Source organism: Barbus barbus, assembly GCF_936440315.1.
Source record: "Barbus barbus genome assembly, chromosome: 34".
In the NCBI taxonomy this organism is placed as follows: Eukaryota; Metazoa; Chordata; class Actinopteri; order Cypriniformes; family Cyprinidae; genus Barbus; species Barbus barbus.
Window position 1 is genome coordinate 3733046 of NC_136762.1, and position 17735 is coordinate 3750780.

The 17735-nt window shown below is 39.4% G+C and overlaps 1 protein-coding gene and 1 pseudogene across 2 annotated transcripts in view; one reads left to right on the top strand and one right to left on the bottom strand.

Moving 5' to 3' along the window:
* Positions 1 to 3128: 3128 nt before the first annotated feature.
* Positions 3129 to 11514, top strand: LOC306854351 (NLR family CARD domain-containing protein 3-like; annotated as a pseudogene). The gene is made up of 8 exons (XR_013786058.1): positions 3129 to 3254; positions 3856 to 5608; positions 5925 to 6098; positions 6458 to 6631; positions 7519 to 7692; positions 7789 to 7962; positions 10104 to 10254; positions 10526 to 11514. The product of XR_013786058.1 is annotated as an NLR family CARD domain-containing protein 3-like (transcript).
* Positions 11515 to 13027: 1513 nt separating this feature from the next.
* Positions 13028 to 17735, bottom strand: part of LOC306854350 (glutamate receptor ionotropic, kainate 1-like) — a 29091-nt gene continuing 24383 nt past the window's right edge. The window contains exons 15-16 of the mRNA XM_079392285.1: positions 16351 to 16576; positions 13028 to 14643 (exon numbers count right to left, since the gene is read on the bottom strand). Of these exons, the coding sequence (XP_079248411.1) occupies positions 14354 to 14643; positions 16351 to 16576 (516 nt within the window). The 3' untranslated portion in view covers positions 13028 to 14353. The remainder of the gene's footprint in view (positions 14644 to 16350; positions 16577 to 17735) is intronic.

Genomic DNA, 17735 nt, shown 5'->3' on the forward strand with positions numbered 1-17735 from the left:
GAAAAGTGTGCTTTCTCCGGTTCTGAGAATCACTTATCTAGGCGTGGTGTGGGATTCGACCACGATGCAGGCATGATTGTCCCCTGCTCGGATCGAGTCGATCCTTACTACAGTCAGGAGAGTGCGAGAAGGCCAGTCACTCACTGTCAAGCAGTTTCAGAGACTGCTGGGGCTCATGGCAGCTGCGTCCAGCGTGATACCTTCTGGCCTGCTGTACATGAGACCCCTACAGTGGTGGCTCAAGACCAAGGTGGTCTCCCTGAGGGGAAACTCACTCCGCGCTGTCAAAGTGTCACGCCGTTGTGTCCGTGCCTTCGACATGTGGAGGAATCCTTGGTTCTTGTCCCAGGGCCCGGTGTTGGGAGCTCCTTGTCGCCGCGTCTCGCTAGCGACGGACGCTTCCCTCACCGGTTGGGGTGCGGTCATGAGTGGCCACCCTGCCCGCGGTCTGTGGAGAGGTTGCCACCTGACGTGGCATATCAATCGGCTAGAGATGTTAGCGGTGTTCCGTGCACTCAAGCACTTCCTCCCAGACCTGAGAGATCATCACGTGCTGGTGCGCACCGACAGCACGGCAGTGGTCTCTTACATCAACCACCAAGGAGGTCTGCGGTCGCGCCCCTTGTATAAGCTGGCACACCAGATCCTTGTGTGGTCCCAGGGCAAGCTCCTATCACTGAGAGCTGTGCACATTCCTGGGCATCTTGATGTGGGAGCAGGCGTCCTGTCGAGACAGGGGCCAAGGCCCGGGATATGGATGCTTCACCCTGAGGGGTGAAGCAGATGTGGAAGGTTTTGGCCAGGCACAGGTGGACCTCTTCGCCACTCGAGAGTCAGCGCAATGTCCCCTCTGGTTCCTCCAGCTCCTCCGGGACTGGACGCTATGGTACAGACGTGGCCGAGGCTCCGTCTGTACGCCTTCCCCCCGATCGCTCTGCTCCCTGGAGTTCTGGCGAGAGTGCGCCGGGACGAGGTCAGTCTACTGTTAGTAGCACCGTTCTGGCCCGGGCCGAGTATGGTTCTCGGACCTGATATCTCTCCTCGACGGCACTCCGTGGGAAGTGCCCGTCAGGAGGGACCTCCTCTCACAGGCCGGGGGCACCGAGGTGCACCCTCGCCCCGAGTGATGGAAGCTGTTGGTGTGACCCCTGAGGGGGCACAGCTCATAGCTTCCGGTCTGTCAACCAAGGTTGTCGAGACCATCCTCCAATCCAGAGCTCCCTCTACGAGGAAACTGTACGCCTTGAAGTGGAGGCTCTTCACTTCTTGGTGCGGGGACCACCAGCTCGACCCAGTCAACTGCCCCGTTGGGGCAGTACTGGAGTTCCTGCAGGCCCGTTTCTCCGCAGGGGTAACCCATTACACTGTTAAGGTCTACGTGGCAGCTATTTCGTCATACCACGCCCTTACCGGTGGCCAGTCAGTGGGTAGACACCCCCTGGTTACACGTTTCCTCCGCGGTGCGCTGAGGCTGAGGCCTCCGGTACGATCTCGTCCCTACGTGGGATCTGGCTGTGGTTCTGGAGGCTCTGTGCAATGCACCTTTCGAGCCCATTCAGGAGATAACTGAGAGACTCCTCACTATCAAGACCGTTTTCTTATTGGCTATCACCTCTCTGAGGAGGGTGAGTGACCTTCAGGCCCTGACTACGGCCTCTATTCACTTTGCGCCCGGTTCGGCGAAAGTATTCCTCTACCCCCGCGTGGGGTATGTTCCGAAGGTCCCATCGGTCGTTCCACAGCCGGTCGTACTGCAGGCCTTCTGTCCTCCTCCCTTCGGGGAGCCAGACCAGGAGAAGCACAACCGTATGTGTCCAGTGCGAGCACTAGACGCATACATCCACAGGTCCTCCCTGTGGAGAAAGTCGGACCAGCTGCCCGTGTGCTATGGTCCGCCTAAGAGGGGTCTTCCTGCTACGAAGCCCTCCTCTTAGTAGGTGGATTGTGGGTGCCATGGCTTTGGCATACGAGGCCTCTGAGCTCCCCCCGCCGGTGGGAGTCAGAGCGCACTCAACCCGAGGTGTGGCGGCCTCCAAGGCCTTCTGGGCAGGTATTCCATGCAGGACATTTGCAACGCAGCTGGGTGGTCCACGCCCCTGACTTTCGTTAGGTTCTATGACCTCGACATCCGAGCCACTCCCGGCTCCTCTGTCCTTTCGTCCTGACACCAGGCAGGGACTTGTCAGTCTGGCGGCGTTGGTATCGCGTTCCCATATGCGTTTTGACGCAGCTCGAAGTTCCTGGAAGGGAACGTCTCAGGTTACGTATGTAACCATGGTTTCCTGAAGGGAACGAGACGCTGCGTCGCGTTGCCACACCTCCGGCATCCCTGCCAGCGCTTGCTTCATGACTTGAAGCTGAAGCCGGCTCCGCCGCACGTGCTTATATGCTTCCTGGTCGTGACGTCACCCCGCCCGTGACGCCTCGCCCTTGTTTGACTGATTACACATCATATTCAGAGCCTGGTCACGCTGAAGGCGTTCCCATATGCGTTTCGACGCAGCGTCTCGTTCCCTTCAGGGAACCATGGTTACATACGTAACCTGAGACGTTTTTCTCCATTACTCAGGTACTCTCATTAAAGACAACATGACCAAAACTGACCACTTTTACTTTAATACACTACAAAAACAACTTTTCAGTTGTCACCAAGCCCTTTTGCTTGCTGTATTACAGTTCAGTCCAGCAGGAGAGATTAGATTCAGCAGAGCCCAGCTGTGTGCCTATGAAGAGTGACTGGTCTATAGATCCTCCACCAGAAATGAAAGATGGAGAAAAGCAGAGTGTCAGGTACACAATTGCTTGTGGTATTGACCTCTTGTGGTCTCTCTCAGTTTCTTCATGTTTTGATAACATGGCAGCAACAGTAATACGAAAAAAAACACCAATATTCAAAAAAATTGTGGAATTAAGGAAATCTGCTTAAATATGTTATGTTAGAACAGAGAACTGCACTCTAATTCATAACTGAAAGTATTATAATATTAGCCACAATAAACAAACTTGCAGCGGGTGAGTATAATATGCATAACTTAAAAATGTTCCAATTCTCCAGAGGGTTCACATCACAAAGATTGAATCTACAGTAACTTTGAGAATTAAACATAGCCTCTGTTCTGTTACAGTTTAGCTCAGCAGGAGAGATCAGATTCAGCAGAGCCCAGCTGTGTGTCCATGAAAAGTGACTGGTCTATAGATCCGCCACCAGAAATGAAGGATGGAGACAGAAGTCAAAGTGTACACGATCGCTTACGGTATTTACCTCTCATGGTGCCTGGTTTTAAAAAATGGCAGCAGCAGTAATGTGAAAAGACCCACCGATACTCAATAAATACATACATTCATTAATAATAAAAATTACTATAAAAATTCCATCAAGTAATCTAGTTCATTACCCTCACTGTATAAGCGGTTTATGGCTGCCAAACTACATATCGATTGGGTTCATAGAAAGAATGGCATTTTATCACCATTTAAAACTATCCATTTCACATATATATTCTAATACAATTACTCACAGCAACTAAACTGTTTACAGAGTTATTCAGTTAGTAACACATTTCATCATCAAAGTATTGGATAATTTATTTACTTAATGCTGTTTTAAGGCGAATCCTGTGACCCAGACCAGCTGTAACAGAACCTGTCTGTAAGAAAATGAATGAATCTATGAATCAACCACAAGACTTTAATGAAAGCATGTATCCTATTGACAAGTAAAATACAAGGTTTTGATGCTGCAAAGATTCATCATATAGTTCATAATCAATAACATGATCAATAATTGTAAGGACTCCCTACATTATACTTCTAATGTTTTTATACATGTAATAATGTGGTATTTTAATATTACAGCCATTACGTCCTCAACATGTTTAAATCAAATCTAATGAAGAGGTTTGAGTGTCTGTATGTGGGAGCAGCAAAGCAGGGAAACCCAACTCTCCTGAACGAGATCTACACAGAGCTCTACATCACAGAGAGTGAGAGTGGAGAGATCAGTAATGAGCATGAGGTGAGACAGATTGAGACACAATCCAGGAGAGCAGCAACAGAGGACACACCGATCAAATGCAGTGACATCTTTAGACCTTTACCTGGACAAGACAAACCCATCAGAACTGTGCTGACAAAGGGAGTCGCTGGCATTGGAAAAACAGTCTCTGTGCAGAAGTTCATCCTGGACTGGGCTGAAGGGAAACAGAATCAGGACGTCCAGCTCATATTTCCACTTCCTTTCAGAGAGCTCAATCTGATGAAGGACAAAACACTCAGTCTTTCAGATCTTCTTCATGTCTTTTTCCCAGAAAAAAAAGAAATGGAAATATCCAGTGAAAAATATAAAGTGTAAAGTGGACGAGTTTCGTCTGTCTCTGGATTTTCAGAGTGATGTGAGGTTGTGTGATGTACGTGAATCAGCCTCAGTGGATGTGCTGCTGACGAACCTCATTGTGGGGAATCTGCTTCCCTCTGCTCTCATCTGGATCACCTCCAGACCAGCAGCAGCTGATCTCATCCCCTCTGAGTGTGTCCATCGAGTGACAGAGGTGCGAGGCTTCAGTGATCCACAGAAGGAGGAATACTTCAGGAAGAGAATCAGTGATCAGAGTCTGGCCAATAGAATCATCTCACACCTGAAGTCATCAAGGAGCCTCTACATCATGTGCCACATCCCAGTGTTCTGCTGGATCTCAGCCGCTGTTCTGGAGAAGATGTTGAGTCAAGCAGAGAGTGGAGAGATTCCCAAGACTCTCACTCAAATGTACACACACTTCCTGATCCTTCAGACCAACATCAAACATGAGAAAGACTATAAGAAGACTGTGACAGATGAGAACATGATCCTCAACCTGGGGAAACTGGCTTTTCAGCAGCTTGTGAAAGGCAACCTGATCTTCTATGAGGAAGACCTGAGAGAGTGTGGCATTGATGTGACAGAAGCATCCGTGTACTCAGGATTGTGCACTCAGATCTTCAGAGAGGAGTTTGGCTTGTATCAGGGGAAAGTCTTCTGCTTTGTTCATCTGAGCATTAAGGAACATCTAGCAGCTCTATATGTGCACCTCTCCTGTATAAACAACAATGTTAATGTGTTTGACCAAATCACCAAAAAGATAAATCTGGTAAAGGTTTCGTTATCTGATGTACATCAGAGAGCTGTGAATGAGGCTCTACAAAGTACAACTGGACATCTGGACCTTTTCCTGCGGTTTCTTCTGGGTCTGTCAGTGAAGACTAATCAGAGTCTTCTGCAAGGATTAATAAAACAGACAATAAGCAGCTCTCGCAGCAATGAGAATACATTTGAATACATCAAGAAGAGGATCAGGAACATTTGCTCTCCAGAGAAATCCATCAATCTGTTCCACTGTCTGAATGAACTGGGTGATCATTCACTAGTGGAGGAAATACAACAGTATCTGAAATCTGGAACAATAGCTGAAGCCAAACTCTCCTGTTCTCAGTGGTCAGCTTTACTGTTTGTATTGTTGACATCAGAGCAAGTAATGGATGTGTTTGAGCTGAATAAATTTATTGTAAAAGAAAATACTTCGGATAAAGCACTTCGTAAATTGCTTCCTGTGATTAAAGAATCCAGATCAGCACAGTAAGTGACACAGACATCTCTACACTATTACTAATTTTAACAGCTGGAATTCATGGATGATGAATTTCTGTTAGTACTCATCCTGTTTCCAGTGACTTGAGAGGTGAATAGTGGCATAATCTATACTATTTTCATAGTTTTTATACCATATTTTGATATTTGATAACATAAAGCTGGTTTAACATTTAAAACCAAATAAATGTTTTACTCTTAATATTACTCTTGTTCTGTTATACAGGCATTTTTAAGTTCTTTTTTTTTTAACTGTTACTGTGTTCAATTTATTTTATTTAACAAGTTTTCAATCTCTCTACAGTTTGGATGACTGTAATATCACAGATGAAGGTTGTGCTGCTCTGGCTTCAGCTCTGAGATCAAACCCCTCACACCTGAGAGAACTGGATCTGTCTGGGAATAAAATACAAAATTTGGGCATTAAGCATCTGTCTGAAGGACTTAAGGATTCTCACTGTAAACTGCAGAAACTTAAGTAAGATATTTTCTTAGATGCTTTTCATGCCTGTGTGTGATATGACTTTCACAAACAAAAAACATAACATTTTATTACTTATTATTTGTAAAAGCCTAAAGTGTTTGTTAGTCAGAACTCTTTAGTATTTCTTTCTTTTAATAATAATTTCTAATATTATGTTAAAGACTGTTTTTATTTGCTGTATAAGCACTTGTTTTATTAGACACACAAACATGGCCAAAAAAAAATCAGCATTGCATACACACTGGCACATAACCCAATTATATTTACAGATATATCCATATTATAATTCATTATAATTAAAAAAGATATCACATAAGTAATAACTACTGATTTTTGTTCCCTTCTTCTTTCAGTCTGTACCATTGTGGAATCACTGCTAACGGTTGTGCTGCTCTGGCTTCAGCTCTAAGATCAAACCCTGAACACATGAGAAAACTGAATTTCACTGAAAATAAGATAGGAGATTTGGGACTCAAACACCTTTCTGAAGTACTGAAAGAACCTCTCTGTAAACTGGAGAAACTGAGGTAAAATCATGATCACGAACTCAATCATTTTATTTTCATGTCAATAAAAAAATTAAGACAGCTTGACATCTTGATCGGACATGATGCACTATAAAAATATTCGGCTCACTAGTGATATTTACTATAATATTTCTATGTTTTCTTCACACATCACGTCATGTTTTTTTTCTCAAGCTCTTCACTGTCAGTGCTGTCTCCTTTGTAAACAAAACAAGTATAGTAACTTTTGAAAAAATTTAATTTGGGACAAAACTGTTGGAGTCAGTAATAATTTATTTTTTTCACAATTTCCACAAAAAAATAAATAAAAATTAAGCAGCACAACTGTTTTCAGCATTGACAATAATCAGAAAAGGTTCTTGAGCAGTAAATCATAATGCTAGAATGATTTCTGAAGGATCATGTGACACTGAAGACTGGATGAAAATTCAGCTTTGATCACAGAAATATATGATATTTTACATTATATTCACATAAAAACAGTGAAATAATATTTCACAATATTACTGTGTTTACTGTATTTTTATAGTTTTGCATAAGGCACTCTTTCCAAATTTTTAAAACGTAAACATTTGAATGTATGACAAATGTATGTAAATAATTTTCACACAATACATTTTGAGATGATTTATGTCATAGTTTTGTAATTTTGTAGATTATGTAATACTTCTTTTTATAATATACAGTATAACAAAAAGTAAACATGTCAAAATCTGATTTGTTTCAATAAAAATAAACTGCCAAAGAAACACACAATAATAATAGTAAATAATAATCAACTATTGACTGTAAAAATTTTAATTAATACAGATTCTGTCATAGTATCTTTGTGACAATTCTTTTGACAAAAAGTATGAGAGAGTGAAAATTGCCATTGTTCTCTGTAGGTTGTGTCAGTGTGGAATCACACCTGAAGGTTGTGTTGTTCTGGCTTCAGCTCTGAGATCAAACCTTGAACACCTGAGACATCTAGATCTGTCTCAGAATAAAATAGGAGACTCTGGAGTGACTGCTCTCTCTGCTGGACTGGAGAATCCTCACTGCAAATTAGAGAAACTGTGGTATAATGATTTGGCTGACATAATACACCAACGTTTTTTTCTGTAATGAAGATATTTGCGTGTTTGTTCATTGCAGGTAAATTGTGTTTGTTGTAGGTTGGTGTTTTGTGGTATCACAAATGAAGGTTGTGTTGCTCTGGCTTCAGCTCTGAGATCTAACCCCTCACACTTGAGAGAACTGAATCTATCTTGGAATAAACTAGGAAGTTCTGGTGTGGCGCTTCTCTCTTCTGTACTCAAGAATCCTCAATGTAAACTGGAGAAACTGTGGTAAGATCATATTCGACTCTTGACACATGAAACACAAAGTAAAGTATATTTGAAGCGTTCAGCCTCTTTCTGCTGCTGTGAGTTGAGTTGATTGAGCTGTAAATGACTGAACACATGAACTCCTCTTCACTAACATGATACTGCAGGACTGAAATTCACAATGAAATACACACTCACACAAACAATCTCTTGACTTTAAACAAACTCAAGCTCAACACAGTCACAACTGAGAACATCTCAGTTATGTATGGTAACCCTTGTCCCCTGATGGAGGGAACTGTGTCAAAGTTGCTACATTACGGATCACACTTGGGATTCCAAACGCCTGGAATCATGTGTTTCACCTTGGATATCTGGGAGAGGTCATCTCAGCAAAAAGTATTTTCTTCTGCTTAAAAATACTAATAAAAATTCAGCAGCTGGTGAACCTGGTTGTTGGGAAGTGTTCACTTCCTCAAGTGAGAAAAGAACACTATGGAGACCACATCCTACTCGAAGGGAGTTGACGTGGAGATGCATCCAATAGAATTGATACAAAAATTACTACATAGGGAAGGTTCTGTGGTGGACTCCACCTAAGGGGAGAACAGTCAATCTCAGTACCTAATGACAGAGCAACAGTCTGTCCCAGGGAAACACTGAGTCCCTTAGTCCCTAGAAACTTAGCAGTGGAAGATACACATATGGGACTGCCATAGGGAGTCACAACATATGGAGCACTAACCTAATATGAGAGTTCACTTGAGGGATACTTAATGGGTTCTGCAGTGACTTCCACCACAAAACAAGCTGCATGAGAGCGCTTGACTGATGGAGAGGGTAGTCCAGGGTTTATAAAAAGGACCTGAATCTGGACTCAAATGCACATATTATCACCTTACCAGGCATCTGAATTCAGGTGTTAGTATCCAGAACTCTGGATTAAACTGGTTCCATTCACAGATTATAGAATATGGCTAATGTATTAGGTGTAGCCCCGCCCACAGCTCTAAAAATGTCTGCTAGAGAGGCACCATTTGCCAAAGCTGGCAAAGCAACAACGCCCCTGGTTGAGTGAGTTCTCTCTCCCAAGGGGCATGGTAAGCCTCTGGCCTGATAAACCATGAGAATCGCATCCACAATCCAGTGGGAGATTCTCTGTTAGGAGACAGCCTTCTCCTTCTGCTGTCTTACAAATCAGACAAAGAGCTATTCAGACGATTTAAAACTCTGTGTGTGTTACAGATAGATGTGCTGGGCTTGCTCCGGGCACAACAAAGACAGGTCTGGGTCTCCCTCGTTAGGAGGGATAGCTTGCAGGGTCAGCACTTTGGTCCATAAAGGGAGAAGTGGGAACCTTAAAAACATATATCCTGGTCTGGTTTTAGGACAACGTAAGAGTCTGTTGGCCTAAATTCAAGGCACATTTCATTGACAGAGAGGGCTTACAGATCCCCCATCCCCTTGATAGAAATGTGCACAGTTGGGACGTCCGTCTTCATAGAGAGGTAATAAGGAAGGATAGGACTGATCCAATACCACCTCTGCCATCTCTGCAGGTTCTCCCCCGGGATGAACACCAGTTAACGAAAATGTGCCACTTCAGATCGTATAACCTTGTAGAGGGGGACCAATCCTGTGTAATAGTATTCACCACTGCGGGTGAAAGCCCTCTGAATTCCTCCTCGTCCCATCCAAGGACCAGACATGGAGGTTCTAGAGGTCTGGGTGTACGCGCCAGATTGTGCTCTGCCCCTGAGAAAGAAGGTCCCTCCTCAATAGGAATCTGTCAGGGAGGGGTTGATGCCATCAGTATGAGCTTCGAGAGCCAGGTCTTGTTGGGACAATATTACCCCTTTTCCACCAAGGCAGTCCATTGTTGATAGTTTGTTTAGGCTTGTTCTGGATGGATCGGCACTAGTAATCGACCGATATTGATTTTTATAACCGATACCAATTATTTGCCCATTGTGTTTGGCGCTGCCACGCTGACACTAGGGTTAAGTTTCACATAAGTTTCAAACAGCACCATTGAGCATAAACATGCATAAATCTCATTCTATCAGCAGCAGTATGTGGCAATCTCCTCCCTGCTCTGAGACCAGAGTCAATAACAAACTACAGACATTTCAACTGCAATTCACATGTGTCATTCTCTACAGGTTTAGAGAACGTGGTGTCACAGATGAGGGTTGTGCTGCTCTGGCTTCAGCTCTGAGGTCAAACCCCTCACATCTGAGACATCTTAGTTTGTCTGAGAATAACTAACATGTGTTTAACTGGAGAATGTAATTAAGTTCAACTTTAGTCTCTGTACTTTAAATTGTATTTAATAAGAGTTTAATTCTGTAATGTCTGAAAATGAATATGAATATTTTCGTCTCTTACATTGTGTGTAATTGATAAAGAGAAAGTTGTTGGTCATTTACCGTTATTAATCTATGAGCAGTCTTTCATTAATATCTCTGATAATATGCTGTAATATGAATATCCTAATATACAGGCTGTGTCTTTTTCTGAAATGGATCTGCTGATGTGATGTGACAGCAGTAATGTCTCATACTGTCTGTGTGTTTTATTGTAGGACTCTCAGTATTTAGACATCAGTCCAGTTTCCTCAGGATCAGCTGATGGTGAATAAGGAGCCACTTCAGAGACAGTCACACAATCAACAGAGACTGAACACAGTGAAGAACTGTGATTCTTCTGCCTTACCAGGAGAGGGCGGAAAACACTACAAATTATTTCAGCATTGATCATCACTGTCAAGTGATGATCCCAAAAAAAAAAAAAAACATTATTATTGCCATTACAGTGTATGCATTTAAAGAATTAGCAAAGCTATTCATATTTACTATTATTGACGATTTATGTAAATAGAGACGTTATAGAAGAAAGTTTGATCTCTTTTCTGGGTCAGTTTCAATGACTTTTGACATTTTATAATATTTTACATACTTTACGACTTATATTAGTAAATGAACAATGTACATTGCATTCCTCCCCACTTATGCAAAACCATCTGTTAAGGTATAATATTGTAAGTATGGTGGGTTTTGTTGTCATAGTATTTTAGGAAAACAAATACATTTAAGGGGCCTTATTGTTCCTTATTGTTCATAGAGAACCATTTAAAGCTTTTAAACGTGCAGAGAGAAGACGGGCAGACACACTGATAACATTTAAATTAAACATATACATAAAAAAAAACGTGTATCACACATGCAGAGAAAGATATGAAGAGCCTGATTATTCCAGACATTACAAGTGCTACAATACCAAGAGCTGCTCTGAGGAGGAAACAGCTGTGCTGCAGCACAAGGTCATAGATCCATAATCCTGCGCTGTGCGACGCTAGATTAAAAACTCCCAGTTTTGATTAAGAAAGCAGGGTTAGAGGATTACGGTCCAGTGAACAAAAATGAAAGCAGTTTTAAACTCAATCCCAGAGTTCATCAAAAATACAAACCTCAGACTGTCATCTCAACCGCAGATTAATGCAAAAGCTCCTTTCATGCTTCTGTGCAGCTCATACTTTCATTCAGCAAAAGAGATGCTATGTGACAGTGTCTTCAGAATCAGAATTATGAGATAAAAAGTCATTATGACATGGTCAAATTTCAACAACTTACCTCATAAATACTAATTAATTTCATAATGTCATAATTATGATTTTTTTTGTCACCATGTAGTCAATTATGACAAATTTCAAAATAAAAAAAACTACAATTGTCATAATTTCAAATTATGTCGGTTATGACTTTATCTCAATTATTTTATCATAATTTAGATTTTTAAACTAACAATTACAACAGTATGTCATAATTTAGATTTTATTTAAATTATGAGTTTTGTGTATTATCTAACAATTTTAACTGATTATATAATTATGACTTTTTTATCTCATAATTATGATTTTACAAAGCAATACTATACTATTCCCTTATTCAATAACTAGACAAAAAATGTGTGAAAATGAGCTTATAATGTTTGTGATGAAAAGGTTTCAAACGGTTACTTATAGCAAATAAAAATGTTTGAACAGTTTTGCATTAGATCAAGCATCTGTGTTTGCATGCAATTTTTCCCTCAATGTCTTTCTTCTTCTTCTTTTTTTTTGTCCCTGAGAAAAGAAATACATTTTTAAAATCAGTGTAAAAAGTGTGTACATTTTACCCAGATCTGTGGAGGTTGACATTTGTTTTCACCTTCAGTTTCATCTCATGGACAGATTCAAGGTTTATGAAGGGTGGAAGAAATGAGAGTGCAAGACATTTTCCATTTGGTCTTCTCTGACTTAAAATCCCATTTGATGGGAGGCAGAAATCACACACACTGTACATGAGACATCTGATCTGATCTTCATTTGCATGGAATCATTTCACAGGTCTCTTATGAACTCAGAAATGATTCTTTTGATGGGCCGAGCCCTGAAGCCAGCGCTCATAATCATATGGAAATTGTGAGACATGAGAAGTGAAAAACAGACAAAAACTGGCATATTCATTGCAGATATCGGAGGGTTCAAAGAGGACTTTACCAAACCTGTGGAGAGATGTCAATCCCTCAAAGAAGCTCCATAGTACCTCCACATGGTCACCTGTTCTTCAATTATTCAGAAAAAGCTTGTAAAGGTTTACAAGAATCGTCTCAGGTTACGTATGTAACCCTGGTTCCCTGAAGGGAACGAGACGCTGCGTCGAAAACGCTAGGGGAACATCTTCAGCATGACCGCGCTCTGAACTAGAGTGTAATCTGTCCAATGGAAGGGCGAGACGTCATAGGCAGGTGACGTCACCAACCGGGAAGCATAAAAGCAAGTGCGGCGGAGCCAGTGTTTGCTTCTAGGAATGAAGCAACCGCTCGCAAGGGATGCTGGAAGTATGGCCTCGAGACGCAGCATCTCGTTCCCTTCAGTGAACCAGGGTTACATACGTAACCTGAGACGTTGTAACCCTGGGGTTTAACCGGGGGTTTGTGTGCCAAAAATCATTAAAGCACTTGTCAAACTACAGGAGGCAAATCATTAAAAAGGAAATTAATCAAGAAACCAAGGAAAACAAATATATTGTGCTCATAAAGAAATAATTTCAAAGTGATAAAATATTTATATGCATTCACATAAGTGTCAATACAAAAGCAGAAATGATGAAAAAATGAACTTGCACCTAGACTTAATAAAATGTAACCAGCCTATTAATCTGAGTTTTTGTCCTAACCAGCTTCAACCACAAAAAGAGCCATGACAAACATTTAGTTGTGTTGCGCAAATTCAAAATGCACATCACACTGCATATGAAACATTACGTATGCTCTGCTCAGTTATGATTTTGTCACTTTGCTCAACATTTTCAATTTCAACGAGAACTGGTTCTGCGTGTTAAATCTGCATTGTAGACACGTTTGCTCATTCTTACTATTAAAAAAGGGTTTATATAACACAGTTTTAAGACAAATGTTACCCACAGTCGCTGAATAATATAAGTCATTTCATAAGAGAAAGGCTTAGACAGTCAGAATGAGTCTTTGAAGGTGAAGTATGTAATTCCTACATCAAATGGAAATGCAAAAATGGTTTTCAAACAGGTTTCCCATCTACCATTTCACATTTCATTCATGCTAAAACAGAGTAGCGTTGCATAAAATAACTAATTAATCATCATTACTATGCAATATTGAGAAACTGCTCTAAGCTCCATTTTTAATGCTATACTATCTGTCTCAGTTAATATGCTCTTGATAAAAGTAGCCAGAAGTAAACGTAAATTCATGTGAAGACTTTAGTGTAAAAATGCTTTTACTGAAAAATATAAAACTAACCCATTTTTCCAAATAAATATATACTTTTTTTAAACAGCTCTGACTTGATTTATTGCAATAAATTGTATTGTGAAATTATAATTCATTTCAAATAAAAATGTTATTTGCACTCTTCGGGAAAATCAACCTATGAATTAATGATGTATAATTGACTCATTTTCACATGGAAAATTACACACATCACCTATAATAAAACTCACAGACATGTCTTGTCATAAATTAAGGAGAAATATGTCTGTAAAGAATAAAACGCTCAAGTCTTTAAATCGAAACACAAACTACATGGATGTGAACTACTCTACATTATAGTAACTGGTTTAATGTGACTTACACTCCTGTTTTTATTCATATTTTACTGACAGATACTTTTCATCTTATTGTTTGTCCATCTGAAAATGAAAAATGTAAAAAAAAAAAGAATTGATGTTGAAAATGTTGCTCAGCGTCCAACGTCGCCACCAATTCTCACATGGCTGACATCATATAAGCATTGTTTAGTCAGAGTATATCTGGTTTTGAGAAGGTCGAGCATAAGTAAATTATAAAACTCCCACTGACGTCCTCTGAAGTCCTGTGATGTCCGTCAGCTCCATCAGTATTTATTGTGCCATTCACACTGTCCCACGCTCACCTCCTCGATGTCCAGGTTCTTCCTGGATTTATAGATAAACTCGCCGATGGCCACGAACACGGACAGGACGAGTCCGGCCGCTAGAACGATGAAGATTCCTCCGATGTTCTCCACTCCCAAAGCGCTGGCCTCTTTACTGTCCTCCTCGGGACAGCCGTTTCCTCGCCACCACTTCTCCTTCATCATGTGCAGTTTCCCCTCCTCCTGTAACTGCAGGATGGCGATGGTCACCTTGTCACGATACGGGGAACCTGAGAGAAACCCAGAGTTTTTATCGTTAACTAAAACTATATATATAAAAAAAAAACGCTTTACTTAAAATGAAATAAACGTTAGCTAAAATAAAACAATTTCATTTCAGCTAGTTGCTAAGGCAACATTTCTCATTTTAATTTAGTTTAACTTAATAAATTAACTAAATTTTAATAGGGGTGGTGATGGTGCAGTGGATAAGACACATGCCTTTGGTGTGAGAGACCCGGGTTCGAATCCACTGTGAGACACCAATGTGTCCCTGAGCAAGACACTTAACCCCTAGTTGCTCCAGAGACCTCTGACATATATAGCAATTGTAAGTCGCTTTGGATAAAAGCGTCAGCTAAATGAATAAATGTAAATGTAAATGTAAATTTTACTATACAGACCTAAAAAACAAATGATTAAAAATAGCAAACACAAAGACTAAAACTTAACTAAAATGAAAACAGAATAAATAAAAATAAAAACTGGATGTAAATTATTAATAAAAACTAATAAGTACACTCTTGGTTCTTGACTCGTAATTGTAGGGGAACCACTTTTGGTGCTATATAGCACCATATCTTTAAAGGTGCTGTACAGCACCTTTGTCAAATGGTGCTATGTAGAAGCATAAGAGGTGCCATATATGTATTTCTTCAAAGAAATGGTTCTAAACAGCACCAACAGTGGTTCTTTGGCTCGTAAAGAACCTTTAAAGGGGCTTAACAGGTTCTTTGTAAGGCAGTGGTGCTATATAGCACCTTAATCACCCCAAAGAACCCCTGAAGAACCATACAGGAGCTTAACAGGTTCTGTATAGGGTAGCGGTGCTATATAGCCCCTCAGTCATGCCAAAGAACCCCTGAAGAACCATTACAGGAGCTTAACAGGTTCTGTATAGGGTAGCGGTGCTATATAGCACCTCAGTCATGCCAAAGAACCGCTGAAGAACCACTGAAGCACCAAAAGTGGTTCACCTATGATTACGAGCCAGAGAACCACTTTTAGTGCTATATAGCACCATTTTCTTTTTGTAATGTCTCAAAGATATTAAAATAAAATTGGTTTAATTTAAAGTACTAAAATAATTCAACCTAAAACTGAAATAAAAATGACTTGCTGTATAAATATAAAGGTATTTAATAAACACTAATAACTGATAACAATGAGAAAAAACAGCAAAATTACTGCAACTTTAAATAAAATATCAAATAAAAAAAAAAAAAAAAAAAAAAAGTAAAATCTAGTTAAAAAAATTCATTATAACTATGATACAACGATAACACAGGTTAATGGTACAAAAATAACAAAGCTTCAAGTACATTTTTCTAGAATTTATATATTTCTAAATATTTTTATAATGCCAGTACTTTTATTTTGCATTTTATTTTTACAAAATATCACTGGTCCAAATTATTATTCCTCTAACTAAAAGATAAAAAATGTAACACTAACTAACTAAATAAATAATCTTTTAAACAAATAATACTTATAACAATTTATCGGTTACATTTTAAAATATATTTTCACTTACATTACTTTCAACATTATTTACCTACAGTACATTACTTGAACTAACAATGATAAATACTTTTTAGCATTTAATAGTCTTCGTTAATGTTAATTTAACATTTAATAATAGTTTCACAAACAAAAGCTGTATCTGTTACCATTACTTGAACATTTTTGACAAATGATGACGTTTTATTTGAGAGTACCAATAGGAGTGCCGACTCCGTAGCCCTTTGAGTCGATGAGTCCTCCGATCTGCGTGAGGTTGCAGTTTCTCTGGCTGATGTACTCGATGCTGGTGGACTCCATCAGAAGAGCGTAATCTGTGGTCATAACACGCTGGATTCCCTCTCTGTTATTCTTCACCAGCGCCGTGTTCTTCCGGCTGCTCATGAACGCCCACATCTTCTCATAGGTGGAGATCTTTGATTTCTGTGAAAGATATATGATGGTTATTATAGTAGAGTCCATGGGTTCTATTTACAAGGAATATATATACCTTGAATGCAATGTCGCTTTGGCAGCGTATATATGAAATTAATAAATGAAAATGTTTATATTAATGCAAGGAGCCACTTAAAGGTGTGTGATGGTCTTTACTGAAGTTAAAAATAAAATAAAATAATAAAATAACATACAATATATAAAATAATACAATACAACATTACACAACATTTAATATTTTTTTAAAATTAAAATAAATTAATAAAGTAATACAATATAAGATTAAATAAAATTTAAATTAAACAAATTAAATAATAAAATAACAAAATAATACTAAAAATAAAATTAAACAAAATAAATAATAAAATTATTACTAAATATAAAATAACACAATATAATAAAATAAATTCATTAAAAAAATAAAATTCAGTAATAAAAATCTTAAGTGGTTTATTGTTTTTATAAAATTTCAGTAACACTAATATGATGAAAGACAACAATTACAGTATTAATCATTAAAATAGTATTTATCCGCAAATGAGTCTATTTCATTAACCGTCTCTGTTTTTAATGTGTATTCCTTTTTTTAAGTTTTCAATGCTGATAATCTAATTAAGAAATAAGATAAGGCTGTATTAAATAAATATTTTTATTTATTATTAATCAAATGCATAAAGGTTCATAAGTAGATCTACTGACGACATGTAAACTAAGCGGTTTCTATCATAATCAGAATTAAGAGCCAAAACTATTGTTTTCTGTAAGAGAATATTCACAATATCCACTCCCAAAAACCATATGAAATTATTTACAGCCATAGTGCAAACTTCAATGGTTTTTAGTTGGATGAACAGTGTCTCTTCTGCCAAAATTGATGTTATAGCTGTGAATAAATTTATAGTACACTGATCTAACCACTGGATTTCCTGTGCTTATGTATTATTTCTGCCATGAAATCCTTCTTTGCTGTGCTGGTTTAGATCAGTATTGTGACAGATGTCCTAATAACGCTCTCTTTCTCTATAAGCTTCTTTAATTCGCTCTGTACATGTATTTCCCACTGGCTGAGGTCCGTATCCTGCCAATCTGTGCGTGTAAAATCACAGGTTTTGTGTTTGGAGGTGTAACTGCTGTTTGCCCATCAAAC